The sequence below is a fragment of the Bos grunniens genome, chromosome 6, assembly GCF_055505025.1.
Source record: "Bos grunniens cultivar Pamir isolate PY7600 chromosome 6, Bosgru_T2T1.0, whole genome shotgun sequence".
Classification (NCBI taxonomy): domain Eukaryota; kingdom Metazoa; phylum Chordata; class Mammalia; order Artiodactyla; family Bovidae; genus Bos; species Bos grunniens.
Window position 1 is genome coordinate 3,160,545 of NC_141170.1, and position 21,443 is coordinate 3,181,987.

Below are 21,443 nucleotides of genomic sequence, written 5' to 3' on the forward strand. Positions count from 1 at the left end.
TGGGGTCTTCGGATCAGACCAGGCAGACTGGCCTGGGGAACATCCTCCCCTGAATTCCCTCCCGAGGGTGCCTGGTTCTCAGGCAGTCCCTGGGAGAGCCTTGGCCTCAGAAGTGAGGACCCACTGCTTGCCCTGAAAGTCCAGAGGAGGCCTTGAGCCCAGAGCCGTGCCTCCTTGGCGACCACGACTCACGGCCTCCCCGGACCATATTCTGGACCCTGTTCTTTGGATTCTGGCTGATGCACATGTGTGCTCAGCTGCTTCGTCGTGTCCGACCCTTTGCGACCCCATGGACTGTAGCCCACCAGGCTCCTCTGTCCATGGGGTTCTCCAGGCAAGAATACTGGAGTGGGTGGCCATTCCCTTCTCCAGGGGATCTTCCCAACTCAAGGATTGAGCCCAGGTCTCCTGCACTGCAGGCGGATTCTTTACTGTCTGAGCCACCAAGGAATTCTGGGGCAAAGTCATACAGGCATTGAATAGGGGTCTCTTTCCTCCCCAATCCCGGGTCACCTCTTTGCTGGATGATTTAATTTCAAAAGCAACCATGCTCATTATAACAAATTAGAAATGCATGTGTAATTGTTCTAATTTAAAAAAAACCAAACCCAGTAAACTGATAAACTAGAGAAGGGGAAAGAAAAGCTGGCAAGCAAAGCTAATGATGAGCAGATGTGTTGGCTATTGGTTAAAAAAGAAAAAGCGGGGGCTAGAAGACCTGTGGTGACTTCCTGCTTCCACAAACCGAGCCAGCATCGGGACTCACACGCGAGTGCAACCCGGCTGGCCCTCCGTGGAGCCGTTCCCTCCGTTTCGGACGTGATGGGAGTGGGAGAGAGGGGCTGTTTCCTTGAGAAAGTTGGGGGGCGGGGCGGGGCCGGGCCCCAGGAGGGGCTGCCGTTGCTTTCAGGTGAGTCTGGGGATCGTGTGGAAAACCTCTGTGGTTCCCAGTGCAAGAGAAGCGACCTTGTGCCCTCGGGAGCCCACCTCCCAGGGGACGCCCCCGTCCCTAGGGCCAGGACGACCCGGGCGAGCCCCTGGTGGCTGTGTCAGCTGTGGGGTCACACAGGTCCCAGGTAGCGCTGAGCTGAGCGGGGTCGCTGGGCCCGAGGTCCAGAGCAGCTGCTGCAGGCGGGCTTGTGTTCCTGCCGGCCTTCCCCAGAGGCGCTGCCCAGCCACGGCTGGCTGTGCCCTCTCACCCGGGCGCTGCCGGCACGCACACCCCCGTGTGCCCTCCCCGAACGCGCGCACCACGCCATTGCAGGTGTACCACTGCCGGCCCTTGGCCCTGGCGTTCCTGGAGCTCACGGTCGTGCGCAGGTTCCACGAGCACACGCACCAGCCCCGCGTGCCACCCCCGCTGCGGGCCGTGCTCCGGCGTCTCAGCGCCCTCTACGCCCTGTGGTCCCTGAGCCAGCACACCGCCCTGCTCTACCGAGGTGAGACCCCACCCCGGAGCCGCGTGGTGCGCTCCTTCCACGCGGCTCACTGAGCGCTCGTCACGGGGAGCAGATGAGCCCAGAGGCCATGGGTAGGGGGGGGAACCACCAGGGGCACAGCAGCGCCAGGATGGTGCCCGTAGGGCTGAGCCATGGTGGGCAACCCAGGAGGGCTTCCTGGAGGAGGTGATGAAGGGCTGATTCCTGGAAGATGGGTGGAAACAGGATAAACCTGAGTTTCTTTGAAACTTTGTCTTCATTATCCTTCTAAGGAGCATTTTTTAGACGTTTTCCCAAAGCATCCCCATGGCGTGTTAATACTAGAGCTGTCCTGGGTACCTGCTCATGCCCCAGGCGTGTGTCTGTGCTGTCTGAGGAGTACATTTTCCCCTCCCCTTGCAAAGAACCCACATTTTCCTCCTTGGGGCTGGTGTTGCCCACCCCATTTTTTTTTAAGTCGCTCAGTCATGTCTGACTCTTTGCAACCCGATGGACTGTACAGTCCATGGAATTCTCCAGGTCAGAATACTGGAGTGGGTAGCCATTTCCTTCTCCAGGGGATCTTCCCAACCCAGGGATCGAACCCACATCCCCTGCACTGCAGGTGGATTCTTTACCAGTTGAGGTATACAAGGCTCCCTGGTGGGAGCGGTGGGTGCGGGGAAAGGAGCCCACCCTCTGTGAGTGAAGCGGGCTCTGTTCTCTATGGCAAAGATGAGACACCAGCCAGTTCTGCAGCAGACTCGGGGCTCCCTCCTGTGAGACACCTATGAGACAGCGCAGCACCGCCTGCCTGGGTGTGGGAGGCGAGGCCAAGGGGGTGGGTCTCCAGCCCATCGCCTGGTGGCTGCAGGCGCCCCCGCATGCCCCTCGACACCACTTTGAGCCTGCAGGCCCCTGCCACCCCGCCCAGCCTCCCCGCCCAGCGCTCTGCTTGGGGTCTTGTCCACTCTCGTGGACTCCTGCCTGCCGGCCCTGCCTCCTCCTCCACCCCGGCCCCCTGCGGCCGCCCTTCCTGGGCTTCAGCATCCCCAGCTCCCGGCCGTGACCGCCCCCCGCCCCCCCACTAGCGCCTGCTCAGTGAACTGGCCGGGAGAAGGACACAGACCCCAGGCCCGGCCTCACCTTTCTGGAAAGGGGTCGCAGCGGGACCCTGGCCGCAGAAGCGAGACATCTTCACACAGAATGGGCCGTTACACGATGTGTGTGCCATTTGTGGGTAACTTGGGGGTTTGGGCTTCCCCAGTGGCTCAGATGGTAAAGAATGCGCCTGCAGTGCAGGAGACCCGGGTTCGATCCTGGGTCGGGAAGATCACCTGGAGATGGGAATTGTAACCCACTCCAGTGTTCTTGGCTGGAGGACTCCATGGACAGAGGAGCCTGGTGGGCTACAGTCCAAAGAGTCGGGCACGGCTGAGCAACTGACCCTTGGGGGTGAGGGAACCAGACCCCAGAGTCACCCCCCTGTGCTTTCAGGCGGCTACTTCTCCGGTGAGCATGCAGGTAAAGTGCTGGAGAGCGCCATCCTGGCCCTGTGTGCACAGGTGAGTCGTGAGCCCTTCTGTCTGAATATGACTTCCATGTGATCACACGTGTGTTAATATCTGGTGACCTCGGCTTCCCACTCATTCCTGTGTGTGCCACCATTCAGCTCAGTCGCTCAGCCGTGTCCGACTCTTTGTGACCCCATGGACTGCAGCACGCCAGTCCTTCCTGTCCATCACCAACTCCCAGAGTTTACCCAAACTCGTGTCCATTGAGCCAAAGTGGTGCCACCGTTAGCACACCCAAGAAAACGACAGAGAATGTGCTTATGTCGGAACAGTCAGGAAGCACCACTCTGAGGGACTCGTGCACACCCAGCTCACCTGATGCTTTCTACAGCAACATCGGCCTTTCAAGTTAGCCTCCAGTTTAAATTCATTTCGTGGCATTTTCTTTTTTTTTTTTTTTTATTACGTCCTTCTGCCCTCGTCACCCAGAGGAGTCAGGTGGCCCCACGTCCCGTCCTGGAAGTGCTCTGTCCACTGGAGCTTGGTACAGGGAGGGACAGGTTCCAGGGCCAAGCTGTCCCGTGCGGTCAGCACCGGCCACCTGGGGCTGCCAGGGGTAGAACCGCAGCGGGCGTGACCAAGGATTTTGGGTTTTCTTTAGTTTTAATTCAGCCATCACATGTGTCCTGGCTGCTGTATTAAGCAGTGCAGTTGGAGGCACTTCTCTGCTGTGGATGATCAGACATGAACCAAAGCCCCCCCAGCACTCCATCTGTGGTGTTGTCTGTGGTATACATGGCAGATATACGTACACAAGTGTCTCAGTTACGGGTGAGAGGCTGCTGGGCTCCTCCCCGTGCTTCCGAGCTGAGGCAGCTCAGGTGATGTCCTTGTTGGCATCAAGCCCCTCTCCCCGCAGGCTCCTTTCTAAGTGCCTCTCTCTCCCCACATGGGTTCTGGGTAAGGGTGTCTCTGGGGTCGCTCTGTCTGCTCGGGCCATGTCAACTTAAACAGGAGGGGAGTTTACTCTCCTGCGTTTTGTGGGGCTGAGTTGCCTTTATAAAAAACAACAGCCGTCGTTCCTCTTGCTGTGCAGCGTGACGCTTGGACTGTGGAGCTGGTGGCTGGGGTAGGTGGAGGGCAGTACCTGGGCCCAAGCTGCCTGGCGGACCTGAGTCCTGGTCCCACCTCGGGGCTGGGGCAGGGGGTGCCGGCTCCTTCCCTGCTCCAGTCCGGGCCTGGAGCAGCATCGTCTATCGGGGTGTCCTCACTGTCTCACGCTCAGCTCTGCTGAGTGGCCCCCACGGCCTGCAAAGACAGGCTCTTTCCCGCGGCCCCCCTGAATGAAACGCTGGCTGACCCCCGATCTAGGGCAGGACCCACCTCTGCTGTTGTTTCTCCCTGAAGCGACCCCCTGGGACCTTGGTGCCGAGGGTGTGTGGGACTGTGGAGCAGCACCTGAACCCTGAAGCTGGGCTCCTCTCCTCTCGTGACTCTCTGCCCAGCGATCGCTTTAATTGACCTTGTTCCAGTCGCCCTGGCTCCAGCGTTCTGCTCGGTTCAGCCATGGGGCCTGGATAGTTCAGTCGGTGGAGCACCAGACTTTTAACCTGAGGCTCCAGGGTTCGAGCCCCCGTTCAGGCATGCCGTCCTCTGTTTTATCTTTGGGCTTCCCCGGTGGCTCACCTGTGATGCAGCAGACCCCAGTTCGATCCCTGGGTCCAGAAGATCCCTTGGAGAGAGGAGTGGCTACCCACTGCAGAATCCTTGTCTGGAGAATTCTGTGGGCCAGGGCAGCCTGGCGAGCTGTTAGTCCACGGGGTCACAAGGAGTCGGACGCAGCTGGGTGACTAAGCACACATACTGCGTATGGCATCTCACAATTATTTTAAGTAAAAAATGTTTTTTTGCATTTCAAGAAAATTCTTAGGAGTCTACTCATATAAATTCCACTTGTCATATTGTAGAATAATTTGTGTAACGGGGTGGGAGAGTAATAAAACTACCGCAAGCCAAAGCACATTGGGGTGATGGCTTTTCCAGGGGCTTATAAATGCTTTTTCTCTTACATTTTTTTTTTCCTGGACATATTTTCCTCTGTTGGAACAGTCATTGCCCTGATCAGTTAGGGTTCAGAGACAAACCTCTGAAGACAGTTGCCAGTTAGTGAGCCACAGAATCATCAGTTTTACGAGCAGTCCCTGCCTTGTTGGAAAAAAAAGAAAACGTTGGAAGTCTTGAGTGGATAGCAACATGGTGAAATATTCAGACACACACTTGGGGAACCTGTAACCCAGGCCAACGAAAAGATGGTGCCTGAGGAATGGAGCCTTGCGTCTGCTGGGGTTACCATTGCTTGTGGGTTTTGCAGGCTCTGTTACTCGGTGGTTGCCATGGAGATGCCGGGCGTTGCCAAGTGTACGGACTTTGTTTTCTAACAGCTGAAAGATGATGCTGTTGCCCTGGTGGATGTCATCGCCCCTCCGGACTTCATCCTGGACTCACCGATTGGCAGAGCAGATGGCGAGGTATGAAGAGCGGCTTTCCTCCCGTGGGTGGTGGGAGGCGCTCCGGGCCCCGGGGCAGTTGTGGCAGAGCTGAGATGGTGACAGGGCTTGGGGCAAGGCGGGGGGGCGGGGGGCGTCTCCAGCATCACGTGGGCGGCAGGGAGGGGGAGCGGCTGGGAGAAGTTGGGGTGGTCGTGGACGGGTCAGCCGCCCCCAGCCTGCCCTTCCCTGAGAGACAGGGTGGCCCTGCCACTCTCTTAGGCCATGATGCCGAGGTCAGCGTGGGCCTGTGCGAAGCTGTGGTCTTTGCACACTCTCCTGAGGGCCCGCCCCACTCCTGGGCCTTCTGACCCCCTCGCCCCTCTGCCTGGGTTTCCGGGGCAGGCCCCAGCTGGCTTCCCAAGCTCCTCCCTTGCCCCCACTCCTCCGCATGCTCCAGAACGATTGCTTCTAAAGTAGATCTGCTCCTAAAGCTGCCCTGAAGTCCCCCACACCAAAGTGGTACCAGATCCCTCCCCGCTCCCGCCCGCCGCCAGGCTGGCCTCTGCCTGGTTCTCCAGGGTGGCCGCATACCCCCTCCCGCCCTGCAGACTCCAGCCCCACTGTCCTTCCGTCTCTCTGTGGTTCGGGGCTGACTCCCACCCCAGGGCCTTTGCACCTGCATTCCCACTTCCATTCTAAGTGGAATGCCGTTCTTCTAAGAGGTCTCCTCCAGCTTCTAGGTGAAGCGCCGCCCCTGTCCCCCCGGCAGGTGGGTCCCCCACTTTGTCCTGCAGTGTGACCCTCGCAGCACTCCTTCCTGAGCCCACAGGCAGCCCTGTGTGACCTCCACCACGTGGAGAGGCCTGTGCGAGACAACGCCCATGGGTCTGCTCACTGCTCCCCGGCTCCACACCACCCATGGGTGGTTGTCCCTGTGTTTCCATGGAGACGTGGCATTTCAGTGTTAAAGTCACGTGGTGAGGGCCCATGGCCATCGTGTTGTTTCTCCTGAGGCTTATCTTGCTGACCCAGGAGACTGAACGCTGGGGGACAGGCACCTTTTCTCTGTCCCCAGGGAACATTCCAAGGGGACAGGAGCCCTCTGTCCTCAGGGGACACTGCCGTCGGTCCAGGGGACAGGTGCCTGGACCTCTGCCCAGCCCAAGCCACAGCCAGGGTTGGGATGGAAGTGCAGGTGCTGGGGTGGGCAGGTCAGAAGAGCCCCCCACCAAGTCAGGAAGGTAGGGACCACATGTCTGGGGACAGCTGGCTGTCCTCTGGCTGTCGAGCTGGGCCAGGCGTCTGGGAGAGACCCAGCCTCTGGAGGGAACAGGCAGGTTCGCCTGAGTTGGCCCAGCTGGGAGGTAACAAAGATGGGCTCCTTGGAGGGAAGGCAGGAGAGTATGAACCTTGGTCCCTGGTGTGGCCGGGGCCCAGCGGGAGCATGAGGAGGACGTGCTGACCGGCCCCCGGGCGGGGAGCTGGCCTCTGTGACGCGGGCTCCCGGCAACGCTAGCCCCGTACGGGTGGCGGGGTGCTTCTGCAGGCGGCAGCCCTGACTCACTGGCGGGTGGGCGACTGCGGAGTAGGGGAGGCCGTGCCATCCTGCCCTGGCCTGAGGTGGGGCCCTAGACTCCACACTGAGACCAGAGTACCCCGGGGCCTCGCCCGGCAGAAGGCTTTACGCGGCGCGTGCCTCTCCCAGTGTTACGGGCTACAGCCCACACCGGGTGCCGTGTGAGATAGGAAATCCACCTTAGACGGACAAACAGCTGTCGGAGGCCGAGGCTCCGTCTTTAAGGGAAGCGCCACGTCCAGGTCACGCGGTGTCGCCTCGGATTTATGACCCGGGAGAGCCTTGTCTGTCTCCCTGGGAGCCAGGAACAGCAGCACACGGGCGGAACCACTGAGCGCACTTAGCAGGTGCAGAGAGGGCAGCTTCTCGAAAGTAACATCTGTCCACGTCAGCCAGATGCAAGACTGGCCCCTTTCCTGCCTCCACGGACCTTGGCCTGGACGCTGGCCGTGCTGGGAGCAGGGACGGGTCAGGCGACTGCCTGCACGCTCACGACCTTCCTCTAGGATGACTAATGAGACCAGTCCCGCCTGGGGGCCCAGAGGCAGCGGCTGGCTGGTTTAGGGGGCTCAGTCTGGCGGGGTGGGCGGAGAGGGGACCAGGCCTGCCCAGGCCTGGGGGCCCAGAGGACCAGCCGCCAGCCTGCTTGCTTGGCCATGCCACCACCCACCAGCCGCGTGGCTGCGAAAGGACAGATTTCAGAGCAAATGATCAATGTCGACTTGCAGAATCCACCTTCCATGAGAATTTCCAAAGAGAAGGCCAAGCAGGATGTTTTCATCATAAGTGTACATTAGGGACCTTAATAGTTTGTATTTTCCCAATTTTTCTCTACTGACAAAGAAAGGGCTTATGCAAATTGAATTTAAATCATCTTAAAATGCTTCCAGGAAGTGATGGAGCTTCCTGTGTAATGCACAGTTGCATTGACACGCTCAGAGTCTTTCTTATTCCATCTGTGTGTATCATGTATGTATTTTTTACAGCTCTATAAAAATCTCTGGACTGCTGTCCTTCAGGAAAATAAGGTGCTGGAGCGGGCATCTTGGTGGGCGGAATTTGCGGTCAACAAGCCCGTCATAGGAAGTTTGAAACCAAAGCTGTAATAGCACCGGCTAAATCTGGCGAAGCCATGAACACCTGGACCTCAAGTTCACTTCTGGAAGCCCCAGGCCCGCAGTTCTACCTGGCTGCTTGTCCTGTTGAGTCCAGGGCTGGAGCAGCTTATCCTGGCCTGGCCCCGCCCCCCGCCCCAAGTCCCACCAGGACGGGTCACGTCCAAAGGGCAGGACTGCTTTGGGTCATCCCTATTTCTGGGTGAAAAGAAAGTTTATACATAGAATCATATCTTCCTGAGAGACTGAACACTTTTGGATAATTAGAGCTTTAGCATACTTCTATTTTCATATGCTGATTATGAAGCTGACTACTTGTAATTTGGGATTTTTCTGGCCGGGTGATCTTTTGCCTTCATCTGAGATTTCTTCCAAGGCTTTGCGTCACTAACCCCTGAACGATGCCAGTCCAATTCTTTGTTCGCCCAAGTTTGACTTTCTCACGTCATCAAATCATATCGTAACTTTACTAATTTGCACCGTGGACCACCCGAATGGCATAGTTAAAGATTTTGAAGGAAAATAAAATCAGTTTTATTACTTTCTCGTGTGGAACTAGAAGTTTCCATCAAAGAAGTGTTTCCAAAGGATAAAAAATGCATAATGATTTGAAGATCTGGTCATCCTTACATCCTGACCTCCCTGTTGTATGCACATTACGTTGTCACTTTGTTACTTGAAAGAGTTTCTTTCTACAGGCAGTGGAGCTCCCAGGCTGCCTGGCCCGTGGGGGGTTTGCCCCACGCTTCTGCACGCTGTCCACCCTCAGGCCCAAGCACCCTGCGGACAGCGGGGGCTGATGGAGGAGGCTGATGGCCATCTCCACCCATGATTCCTTTGCCCCAGGTCAGGACGATGGCCGGTGGGTGGGTTCTGACTCTCCGCCCTGTCTCGTCCTCCGCTCCCCTTCAGCTTCCGATCTCTCCAGGAGGTTCAGGACCTCTGACATCAGCAGCCCCGTGCCCTCCCCACCCTGCCGTGGTGCCCACGGAGCACACTGGTACTGAACAAAGGTGGCTCTTATTTTCCAAAAGAGCCCAGAAAAACCTCTGAGCACTGAAGGGCCTGAGAAAGCATTATTTTGGGGGACCTTCCGTGGTGGTCCAGTGGTTAAGACTTCACCTTCCAATGCTGGGCAGCGGGTACAAGTTCAGCCCCTGGTCAGGGAGATAAGATCCCACATGCCTCGTAGCCAAAAAACCAAAACATAAAACGAAGGTCATATTGTATTGAGGTTGGTGCAGAAGCAACTGGTTTTGCATTGTTGAGCTCAGCTGTTTGATAGTGGAATACATTCTTAAATAAAATGTTGTGGTGGTGTTCAGTCGCTAAGTCACGTCTGACTCACTGGAGCGGATCCTGTTGCAACTACACGGGACATTCTCGGAGACCTCAGTGTCAGTGAGTCGATGTCAGTGTCAACTCAGCGCCGTTCTACGGTCACGTGGCACTGGAAGCAAATTGGAAAGGTGAGAAAGCTCAGTAAGTGGGTGCCTCGTGAGCTGACCGCAAATCAAAAAAACAGGTTTTGAGGTGTTGTCTTCTCTTTTCTATGCAACGACAATGAACCATTTCTCTACTGGGTTGTGATATGTGATGAAAAGTGGATTTTATACAACCGGCGACAACCAGCTTAAGTGGTTGGACCAAGAAGAAACTCCAAAGCACTTCCCTAAACCAAACTCACAACTAAAAAAGGTGGTCACTGTGTGGTGGTCTGCTACCGGCCTGACCCACTACAGCTTTCTGAATCCTGGTGAAAAACATCTGAGACGTACGCTCGGCGAATCTGTGAAAACTGCAGCGCCTGCAGCCGGCGTTGGTCAACAGAAAGGGCCCAGGTCCTCCCCACGACGACGCCTGGCCGCACATTGCACAGCCAAGGCTTCGGAAGCTGAACAAGTTGGGCTACGAAGTCTTGCCTCACCTGCCGTATTCACCTGGCCTCTCGCCAGCCCACTTCCACTTCTTCAAGCACCTCGACAACTTTTTGCAGGGAAAACACTTCCACAACCAGCCGGAGGCAGGAATGCTTTCCAAGAGTTCATCCAATCCTGAAGCACGGATTTTTATGCTACAGGAATTAAAAACCTTATTTCTCATTGGCAAAAATATGTTGATTGTAATGGTTCCCATTAATGATTAATTAAGATGTGTTTGAACCTAGTTAGGACTTAAAATTCATGGTTCAAAATTGCGGCTACTTTTTCACCAAACTCCTTAACAAATGTAATAAAGACTTTAAAAATAGTCCACATCAAAAAAAACCTTAAAAAAAAAAAAAAAAAAGAATTGGCTTTTGAAGACTGAATTACATGGGTGGAATTACATGGGTGGTTCCTTAACTTCCCGGCCTCAGTCTTCATGCCCAGAAAAGGGGTGCACGCACCCCCACCAGGAGCGTCCGAGTGGGTGCCAGGGTTAAGGGTTAAGGTCAAGGTTAAGGAGTGTATGGCCTGGCCCTCGCCCTGTTGAACTGTCACTCATCTGCCAGAAGTCATTACAGGACACACTGCCGTCCACACGTGAATAGCCCAGGGCTCTGGACACACTGACTCGTTTGTAGACAGTCTTCCCACTGGTCTGGAAGCTCTTTGAGGTCAGGGACTAGGTCTGAATCATCTGTTTCCAGCTCCGGCTCAAGGCCACACACAGGGGACGTGTTTGGCAAGCCCTGGAGGGAAGGTATGGATGGTGGGTGGGGGAGTGTGTGGGTGGGTGGGTGGGTGGGGGATGGATGGCTGGGTGGGTGGGTGGAGGATGGGTAGGTGGGTGGGTGGGTGGGTGGGGGACGGGTGGATGGGTGGGTGGGGATGGATGGCTGGGGGATGGGTAGGTGGGTGGGTGGGTGGGGGATGGATGGCTGGGGGATGGGTAGGTGGGTGGGTGGGTGGGGGATGGATGGCTGGGGGATGGGTAGGTGGGTGGGGGGATGGGTGGGTAGATGGATGAATGAATGAGTGAATGACTTGCGTGATGAACGAATGAATGAACAAAAGAAATAATGACGCAAGGGGGACTCGGGTGGCTCTGGCTGCTGCTGAGGGAGGGCCTGTGGGCCAGTGCCCAGTGGTGGCGTATACAGCTGTGGTCCCTGTCGCTCCAGCAAGTGGGGCTGCTCCCCCTTCCTGTATGAGACGTGGGCCATCCATCCTGTCTCCACCCTGGGCTTGTGCTGTTGCTCTGAGCCCACGCCGACCCCCACCCGCCCTTCCAGCTCTGCTACTGGCTGCGTGCCGCTCCTGGTCAGCCCCGTTCCACGGCAGGAGCCAGGGGTTTCTACCCTGGGTGGGGCTGCCTCCCTCCTGGATCCATGTGACCAGGGATGGTCTCCTAGCTCAGCTTCTCACAGGGCCCTGCCCATGAGGTGCTCCGGGGGGGGAGAGGTGAGTGGAGGAGTGGACACGTCCCTCACACTGAGGACCAAAGCATCCTGTCTACAGCAGGCAGGGTGTGTGAACCACCGTGAGAACAGTGCTGGAATACAGCATGGCGTGACAGAGCCCACTTGCCAGTGTAAAATCCATTTTTCATCTTGCAATATCCTTGCGGTTGAAATTCTTTAAAAATCATCACACAGGAAAGAAAAGCCAAAGCCGCTGCTCCCCTCTGGCCCTATTAAATGAACAGATGCTGTTTCCAGAGCTACTCGCTTGTCAGCCTTAGTAACAGGGTTTTTTCAGGGTGTGCATTTCTACTCCCATGTAGAAAATCGTGCCTCTAACGACAGAACACTGGATACGGGCTTCGTGAACAGAAACTCTGACCTTGGCCAAGGAAGCCGTGGTGGTCATGCTCAGCCCTGGCCATTCAGGGAGCAGATGCCGGCCTTCCATGGGAGCTTACAGGAGGGGATATGCAGGAGGGAGTTGGCGTGTGAAGGGCGGCACGTGGGGAGGAGTGTCCTCGGTGTCCTTTGAAGAGGGGGGTGCTCGTCAAGGAAGACTTGGGGTCCCGGGGCTCCCTTGCGGCCAGAATGCTCCTGCACCTCGGATTTGATGTCCTCTTTCCCTAGAGGAGGGCTTCCCTGGTGGCTCAGACTGTAAAGAATCTGCCTGCAATGCAGGAGACTTGGGTTCGGTCTCTGGGTCGGGAAGATCCCCTGGAGAATGAAAGGGCAACCCACTCCAGTATTCTTGCCTGGAGAATCCCATGGACAGAGGAGCCTGGCGGGCTGCAGTCCATGGGGTCACAAAGAGTCGGACACGACTGAGTGACTTAACACTTTTCTTTTTCCTAAAGTTGTATTTCCCTGGTGGCTCAGATGGTAAAGACTCCACCTGCAATGTGGGAGATCTGAGTTCGATCCCTGGGTTGGGAAGATCCCCTGGAGAAGGGAATGGCAACCCACTCCAGTATGCTTGCCTGGAGAATCCCATGGACAGAAGAGCCTAGCGGGCTACAGTCCACGGGGTCACAAACAGTCAGACATGAGTGAGTGACTAACACTTTCAGTTTCACTTCCCTAAAATAATGACCACACAAGGTGTTAGGCGTGAATTGTGCACCCCTCCCTCAAATCCATGCACCAGAGCCCCACCCCAGCACTCAGACGTGACCGTACTTGGAGATGAGCCTTTACCGAGGTGATTAAGGTAAAATGAGGTCACACACGTGGTCCTGCTCAGACCGCTGTCCTCTTGAGAAGAGGGAATGAGGACACAGACACACACAGAGGGTTGACCGCATGAGGACCTGGGAGAAGACAGCTGTCTACACACCGAGAGAGGCCTCGGAAGACATCCTCACCTTGATCTTGGACTTCGAGCCTCCAGGGCTGTGGGGAGTCAGTCTCTGTGGTTTGGAAGCCCAGGCAAGCTAGCACACAGGACCCATTCCCACGCAATGTCTGTGAGCCCAGCCAGCGGCCAGGTGGTTCCACCCATTTCAGAGGGTGGTTGGGTGGCTGGCCCAAGGTCCCTCTGACGGCGGGCACTCTGCACCCAGAGTGTGCAGTTTTCTACTTCTGTTAGCGTTGTCCAGAGGGAAGAGGCTGAGGGGACAGGGACGATGCGTGTCCAGGGAATTCCTGGGTGTGTGGGTGCCAGCCAATGGGGACATTGAAAGGGGAGCCGGGAAGAGGTGTGTGCGAGGCTTGCTTGGGGACGGGGCCCAGGTGGTGCCCGATCTATAGTCAGCATCCCCTGCCTGCAGCTGGGGGTGGGGGTGGTGGCCAGAGCGAGGAGGGTGCAGACTCAGGTCCCCTGGTCCACAGCGTGCCGGGCTGCCTCTGGGGAGAAACGCAGCCACCTGATTCCAGGGGTGGTTTATCCCCACTTTCCAGGTGAGGACGTGGCTCCTTGAGAGCTCAGGTGGCCCGCCTACAGCCCCAGGTGCTTCCACAGCCCCCGCCGGGGGAGGGGGGAGGTTCCCGGCTGGGGGCTGAGCCCCTCCCTTGAGAGCTAATGTTTGTAAGTCCAAAGGAGACCGCAGGCCCTCTGCCCGTGTGCTAAAAAGGGTGTGAGAGAGGAGACCAGCTGCCTGGTGTTCTGTCTGGGTGGTCTGCTGTGAAATCATCTTTCCAGAAGTTTCCTTTCTCCTCCCTCTCCAGGTGATGGAGACAGCAGGGCCTCCACCAGTGTGGAGGTGCTGTCCAGAGCGCTGGGTGGGTAGATGGGTGGGTGTTAGGAGTGGAAAGGACGAGAAGCTGGGGTGACAATCCTCCCCAGGACCGCGAGGAACCACGGGCATCCGGCCGGCCCCCAGGGCATGTTCCAGGCCCGAGGTTGGGAGAGTCTCCCCAGGAGCCCGGGTTGGGGGCCAGGGATGGCATCACCAACACGATGGACATGAGTTTGAGCAAGCTCTGGGAGCTGGTGATGGACAGGGAGGCCTGGTGTGCCATAGTCCACGGGGTCGCACAGAGTCAGACACGACTGAGCGACTGAACTGAACTGAGGCTTCCTCCTAGAAAGGGTGGGCTCTTCCAGGAAGGCACCCTGTGTCCCAGGGATGTCCTGGAGGGGTGAGGACTGCAGCCTTGCTGGCACCTCTGCAGGACCCTCACTCACCTCCACGTGCAGCCTCGAAGGCGGTGACCACTCTGCAGACTGGGCCATCCCACCCCACTGGGGTCACAGGCACCAGAGACAACACTGCTCAGAGCTGTGACACGGGTCCAGCTGGGGGGACACAGGGCCCTTTGTGGGGACGGGAGGGAAGCAGGTGCGGGCGTCCTGCCCAGCTCCTGGCCTCAGACACTGTCTGGTCTGTGTTTGCTCCATGTCTTCCCACAGCTAGGCTGCAGAAGCGCCCCACCGCGGTCCGGCCACCGGGGAGGGGTTTCCTCTCCCCACTGCGCTCCGGGACCACAGGGGTTTCAACAACCCTCAGCCTTGGACCCAGTGCCACTCTTCCCTGAAGCAACCTCGAAAACTCCAGGGTGATAAGCTCTGTCTCAGAGGCAAGAAAATCACTGCAGATGGTGATTTCAGCCTTGAAATTAAAAGATGCTTACTCCTTGGAAAGTTATGACCAACCTAGACAGCATATTGAAAAGCAGAGACATTACTTTGCCAATAAAGGTCTGTCTAGTCAAAGTTCTGGTGTTTCCAGTAGTCATATAGGGATGTGAGAGCTGGGCTATAAAGAAAGCTGAACACTGAAGAATTGATACTTTTGAACTGTTGTGTTGGAGAATTCTCTTGAGAGTCCCTTGGACCGCAAGGAGATCCAACCAGTCCATCCTGAAGGAAATCAGTCCTGAATATTCATTGGAAGGACTGATGCTGAAGCTGAAACTCCAATACGCTGGCCACCTGATGCGAAGAATTGACTCATTTGAAAAGAGCCTGATGCTGGGAAAGATTGAGGGCGGGAGAAGGCGACGATAAAGAGTGAGATGGTTGATGGCATCACCGACTCAATGGACATGAGTTTGGGTAAACTCCGGGAGTTGGTGATGGACAGGGAGGCCTGGTGTGTTGCAGTCCATGGGGTCGCAAAGAGTTGGACGCGGCTGAGCAACTGAACTGAGCTGAGAGGCATGAAAAGGACCAGCACCCCATCCTCCAGCCCCCACCTTTGTCTGGCTCCACCCAGCCCTGCCTACAGTCATCCAGCCCCTCCCCACCCTGCCCCCAATTCACTCAGCCCCGCCCCCATTTCCACCCAGCCCCGCCCACAACCAGCCGGCCCTGCCTAGCCCCGCCCCCAAGTCCCTCAGCCCCTCCCCACTTCCATGAAAGCTTCGTCCCACTCCAAGCACCGCCCTCACCACTCCGTCCCGCCTCTTGCGCCAGCAACCACTTATTAAACAAACACATACTAAGCATTTTTTGGGCTTTGCTTGTAGGTCAGCTGGTAAAGACTGCAATAGGGGAGACCTGAGTTCGATCCCTGGGTTGGGAAGATCCCCTGGAGAAGGGAGCAGTTACCCACTCCAGTGTTCTGGCCTGGAAAACCCCATGGACGGAGGAGCCTGGCAGGCTGTAACCCATAGGGTCGCAGAGAGACAAGACTGAAGCGACTTAGCACGCAGGCATGCACTAAGCCTCTGCTGTGTGGTCTCTGCACAGGTGAGTACCTGGGCGTGCTGGCCGGTCACTGCACCCAGAGCCGCCCCGCAGAGAGAGGGCTGGCCGCTCTGGTGCTCTTGGCTGCAGCCCGTCATCCGTCCTCACGCTCCCAGGCGCTGTGGGGACAATCTGGGACGCAGAGCAGTCTGAGTGCCACCAGCAGGTGGCCGGGCCTAGCAGAGCCGCCAGGGCCGGGCAGGCTGCTGCTGTGTGCGTGGCTCCCCTGCATTGCTGCGGGTGGTGCCCTCCAGCGCCAGCGGCTCCTGAACCCCTTGACCTTGGGCGCCCGGGGGAGGCCGGGTCTGCCTGCCTTCCTGCCCCCCGCCCCACCTCCCGCAGGCCCTGCACTTCTCACACCCGCGCTCTGGCGGCTCATCTCTGAGGCCCTGCTCTTGGTGGTCCTGGAGCTCACAGCTGTCCCCCGCAAACAGGGCCGACTCTCCACGGCGGCTGATCCGTCCCAGACGCAGGGCCCTGGCCGTCCCTTATCACCGAGCCTGGGCGTTGTGCGGAGCCGCCCTGTGAGGCCACGACTGTCCAGTTAATCAGCCTGCTTGTGAGTCAGGCCCAGGCCTGGGAGGCAGGCGGGCTTCTGAGACGGCCCAGGCCCATGGGAGAACGTCTTGGGACAAAAAGCCCCTGGTGAACTCTTGACAGCACTCCTTTGGCAAACTCCCTGCCTCTCACCAGGCGGCACATTAACCATTCAGGTTCCCCCGAGCTCAGTGTCCACAGGTGAGCTGCAGGAGTCAGTCTGCCTCTTGGTGAGCGCCGACTGTATACTGCACCCTGAGGCTGGGCCAGGCCCCTCAGCTAATGACCTGTTGAATCTCCCGCTTCCCCAGATTTCGAAAGGTGGGCTCAGCAAGGTCATGAGCCTCACCCCAGGTCACATGACAAGGCAGTGGGTCCTGTCTGACCCACTCTCTTGGGCCCCCTTCAGTGGCCTGGGCAGACCTGTGGGCGCTCAGTCCAGAGCCAGGTTGGGGTGGAGGAGGGGTGGTGTGCAGAGCCGGGTGATGTGGGAGCACGAGGAGGATGGATGACCATGGTGAGTGGGCAGGTGTGCGCCCCACCCCCAAAGCCTGCAGAAGCAGACAGAGGGCCCCAGGCAGGACGGGGACTGTGGGGGTGAGGGGCGGGGAGGTCCATTGCCCTGCTGGGCTGGCAAACTGGGGGGCTCTTAAAGCAATTTTTAAAAATATAAGCAACAATGACTGTGTGCCCACTGATGCCACCCGTGTAAGTGGCGTGTCCTCTGGGTGTGTCATCCCTGCCCCCCATCTCACTCCAGCTGCTCACGGTTCTTGCCTAGTATCCCTGGTCTCGGCCTCAGGCCTTCACTCCCCACAGCCCCTCCGTTCAGACCTTGTCCCTCCCCCACCCACTCCTGCCTCCCCAGGGCTGCCCCTGCCCACGGCCCACACCTGAGCTTCCAGCCCCATCTGCTGCCGCCTGCTGCCCATCTGCAGGTGGCTGGGGCTTCCCCTTCCTGGGACACCCTTCCCTCTGCCCTCTGGACAGTGGCTCCACAGGAAAGTCACTCCGAGGGACCCTCCTCTGTGCTCCCAGCACTGCTGCCATGCCAGGCACACGCTAGGGGTGCTGTCAGTGCCAGCAGAGCTTCAGAAGCCCCGGCCGTGGAGGAAGCCGATGGGCTTTCCCAACTTGCTACCTTTGTGCAAACGTCTTGTCATGGCAGAGCACGTGCATATTGTCCAGCTGAAACAGCGGCAGGAAACAGCCCAAACAAGTCAGCAGTCAGAACTGGAAGGTCTCATGGCCGTGCGGGGGTTGGGGGCTCTGTGACCTTCCTTCACCAGCCTCGGGGCAAGCGGCAGGCCCGCGTGTGTGTGGCCTGCAGCCGTTTCCTCCTCTGTGCGGCTGGGCCTGATCGGCCTGCTTTCCCAGCCTCCCTTGCAGCTAGGGGCGGCTGTGTGTTACGGGCTGGATGGTGTTCCCAAATTCAGCCCCTAAGCCCAGTACCTCGGAGTGTGCCTGGCTTTTGGGGTTAGGGCCTCTAAAGAGGTGATTAAGGTAAAACAAGGTTCTGAGCATGAGCCTCCGTCCAGTATGACTGGTGTCCTTTCAAGAAGAGATGACCACACAGGCATGGACTGTGAGATGAGCCATGAGCAAGGTGGCTGTCTTCAGGCCGAGGACAGAGGCCTTGGAAGGAACAGCCCTGCCCGCATCTTAGACCTGCAGCCTCCAGGACTGAGGAGATGAACTGCAGCCTGGTCCTTTGCTCCAGGGGCCCCAGGACCACTCAGCACAGATGGAGCTTGCCTGTCTCCTCTCGATGGGAATGGAAACACGGAGTGTGCCTGGTGCCCGGCCCCCTTCGCCAGGTGCTGCATTTGAGCGTCGCCTGCTGATGTGCCTGGTTGTGGATGGCTCGTCCTGTTGCCCTGCTGTTTTTCCGTCACGTGGTTATCATGTGGTTGGTCCATGCTCCCGATGACGGGCATCCGCGCTGTGTCCACTCTGGGGTCATTGTGAGCAGAGCTGCTCTGAATGTGTCTCGTATCTGCTGCATGTTCACCAAGGGGACCAGCGTCTGCAGGCGACCCTGCTGGACAGTCTCCAGAATGGCTGGACTGATTTCTGCTCGCACAGCCTCACCCACGCACAGCCCCGTCCTTGCACTCCGCCCCCCGGTGGTCCAGAGGAGTGGCTGGCTGGGGGTCCAGTCTGCACTCCCTGGTGGCCCCAGGGAGAGGGGCGGGGCAGCGCCTCTGCGTGTGGCCGTTGGGACATCTGCCCATGTGGAGCGCTTGTCCGCGTCCTGGTCTCTGCAGCGGTTCTGTCCCATGGCCCTTTGTGCTCTTCCCATCGGGCTGACAGTGTCTGCACTGGGGCACTCGACCCACTTTCCTTAAGGATTTCAAGATGTAGACTTTGGTCCCTGGAGGACCCAGCCTGTGGCGATGGGCTGGAGGAGGAGGAGGTCTCTAGCTTCATTAGTACTGGGGAAGTGCATGGCTCCAGGTTGTGGAGAGCAGGTTCCCAGGAGCGCTCATCTCTACCCTGGGGGGCTGTCTCCTAGTCCGCCCCCCGACCCTGTCCCTGCCTCGGAGTCAGACCCCCTGGAGCCCTCACAGCCCCTGGTCCAGCAGGGGTCACCTGGGCTTGGCGGACCTCCCCTCGCCTTCTGCACCCCAACTTCCCCAGGGACCATATGTGTGTGTTCACTCACTTCAGTCCTGTCCAGCTCTTCGCCACCCCGTGGACTGCAGCCCGCCAGGCTCCTCTGTCCATGGGATTCTCCAGGCAAGAATACTGGAGCGGGTTGCCCTGCCCTCCTCCAGGGGATCGTCCTGACCCAGGGATTGAACCCGTGTCTCATGCATTAGCTAGCTGTGCCTGGGAAGCACGTGTGAACTCAAAGTTCCGTCTTGAGCATTCCAGCTGACGTCATCTTTCTCCACTTAGGGATTTTAAAATCAGAAATACAATATAAACAAATTGCATAAAATTTTCAGCTCAAGGAAGAGTCAGTCGCCTGGAGCCCTAGTCATTCACCTCCAAACAGCAAATCCTTCATCATGGGACGTTCCACTCCACACCTGATTTTCTGAACATAGTTATGCTCCTGGGCTCACCTGATTTTTTCCTCATTTCCTCTGTAAATATTCAATACTCAGTATTCCCCGTGGCTCCATGCAGCACCCACATCCATCTTTTTAAAGAGCTGCATGGTATTGCATCCAGCGAGGGGGGCTGTGGTCGCCATTGCCATTTCCCTGCGGTCGGACAGGAGGCTGTTTCCTGGTTCCTGCTGCAGCTGCTGGCCCGGACAGGAGTGGACAAGGCTGTGTGCGTGTCCTCCCCTCAGTGTTTGGGATTATTTCTTTAGGGTGCCCTCCCAGAGTGGGAGGTCTGGGTTGAGGTTGGCACACATGATTGATGTTTTAATGGCTTGTGTGACTTTGCTTTTCACACCCGTTACCCCAGTCCGTAAAGTCAACAGTGAGGCTTGGGGATGTGGCTGCCAGCTCACTCCCCGGCCTGGGCGATGCTGCTTCAGGGCATTTAACTTTAATAGGTGGGAAGAGACAAACCGCCACACCCCGCCCCCCCACCATGGCTCTAACATGCTCTGTTTCTTGGCGGCTCAGAGGATCCACCCTGAAGGCAGGTTTTATTCTGCACTCTCTAGTGACCGACCCTCGTTCCCATGGCATAGCCAGGACTCGGGGGAGGTAGGCTGGACGCAGAGAGCTCAGGGCAGCCGGCAGCCCGGGTGCCCATCTCACCGCCCCGGCGACTGCGGTCAGTTTACCCTCTGTTCCCCAGGTCTCCCTCCAGCAAAGGGCACGGCCATGGGAACCCCCAGCCAGACACCCCGGGGTCACTGTTGGCCCCTAGGGCCTGGTTCTGACGAGGCCCTGGGGGGCCCCTTCCCTTGGAAGGCCCTTCGCCATGCCCACCCACACCCCTCCCCAACAGCACTCATCACCTGGGCCTGAGGCAGGGGCCGCGTTCTGCTCCCCAGCCCTCCGGGTCAGGTGGAGGGTCCTTGGACTGGCGTGTAGGGCCCTTCATGGCAGTCTGTGGACCCCCACCCTTCACCTTGTCCCCCCCTTGCCCCCACCCAGCACCAGCCATCCCAGGACACTCACCACCCCCTTGGCCAGCTCTACGTGGACCCTCTCTGCAGCACCGCCTGCCTCCCCCACCCAGGGAGGCTCTGCTTAACCTCTGAGGCATGTGGGGACCCTCCTTCCTGCTCTGGGCGTGGGAGGGCAGCAAGTGGAGTGTGGAGGGAGGTGGGGCCCCCACCCTAAACCTCTCTGGGGGGCACTGATGTGGGAGCCCGGCTGGCAATGCCAGCCTCCATTCCCAGGCCCGCACTGTTGCCTGAATCCTGCTGCTTCTTGCCCCTTGTCTAGGCTGGACCCACACCCCGGAGGGGAGAGAACTTGTGCATCGGCGTCAGAGGTGCCGACCCCCTCTCCGGGGTGCAGGCAAGCGACACAAACTGCTGGTGCCTCAGTTGCCACACCTGTAAAGTGGGCAGCGCCGCCTACCCGGCCCGGCTTCTGTAAAGACTAGGGGAGTGAGTGGGCCTGGCTCCTAGGACATGTCCAGGAGGCGGTGACCGGCCGCCGCTGTGCAGGGTCTCAGCGGGGTGCATGGTGTTGTCTGGGGCTCTGGGGCATGGAGGGTGGTCCCAGGCCCCACAGATGTTCAGGGTGGAGCCCCGGGTTGGGCAGCTGAGGACTCAGACCTGGGCTCAGCCTGGCCAGGTTGAGCTGGGCTCCCAAGAGTGTGGGAGACACACCAAGCGGCTCTGCCTGGAGGGAGACCCTTGCTTTGAGGCCAGTGTCGTGCCAGCCTGAGTCTGAGGCCTGCGTGGGCGGGTCTGTCACCCTGCCTGGTGGGGCAGCGGGCCAGCTCTCCCGGGTAGCCCTGTGTCCAGGCCCGCGGGAGTCGGTGGGGGAACCAGCGCTGGCCAGGCCCGTGGCCTCAGGAATCTCTCCAAATGTCCATGCTCTCCTGGCCTCCCAGCTGTTTCTCCTTAAAAAGAAAACACAAGCCCAAACCCAAACAATGAAGCAGGGTTTCAGCGGCACGTTTGCCAGGCCACTGGCGGCCACGTGAGCAACACCAACAGCTATGCTGGAGAAAGTCTGCTTGAAAGGGCCCTGCACACACTCGTGTCCTCTGACTGGAACTGCTGTCCACTCCATCATCCCACCACGTCCCTCCGAGGACAGAGGGGCAGCCGGAGCCTTCTGCTCAGAGCCTTTGCACGGGCTGTTCCCTCTGCCTCCAACACTGTTCCCCTCATTGTCCTCCCAGCAGCTT

The 21,443-nt window shown here is 58.3% G+C and overlaps 1 protein-coding gene and 1 long non-coding RNA gene across 19 annotated transcripts in view; both read left to right on the forward strand.

Annotated features, from left to right (window-relative positions):
- ACOX3 (acyl-CoA oxidase 3, pristanoyl) overlaps positions 1-8,653 on the forward strand; it is a 49,320-nt gene extending 40,667 nt beyond the window's left edge. For 8 of the 18 annotated variants that reach the window (XR_015166060.1, XR_015166061.1, XR_015166063.1 and 5 more), the window contains 4 exons: positions 1,265-1,439; positions 2,916-2,983; positions 5,374-5,460; positions 7,984-8,653. Coding sequence is in view for 8 of the 18 variants with exons in the window: in XM_086407427.1 (XP_086263553.1) it covers positions 1,265-1,439; positions 2,916-2,983; positions 5,374-5,460; positions 7,984-8,103 (450 nt within the window). In the remaining 10 variants the exon portion in view is untranslated. Of the gene's footprint in view, positions 1-1,264; positions 1,440-2,509; positions 2,637-2,915; positions 2,984-5,303; positions 5,461-7,983 lie in introns of those variants that run through there. The other 10 variants (XR_015166067.1, XR_015166058.1, XR_015166066.1 and 7 more) reach the window with 4 other exon arrangements.
- A 1,024-nt stretch (positions 8,654-9,677) lies between these two features.
- LOC147370198 (uncharacterized) lies at positions 9,678-15,385 on the forward strand. Its single transcript, XR_015166068.1, has 2 exons — positions 9,678-10,797; positions 14,349-15,385. It is a non-coding gene; the product is annotated as an uncharacterized LOC147370198 (long non-coding RNA).
- Positions 15,386-21,443: the final 6,058 nt, after the last annotated feature.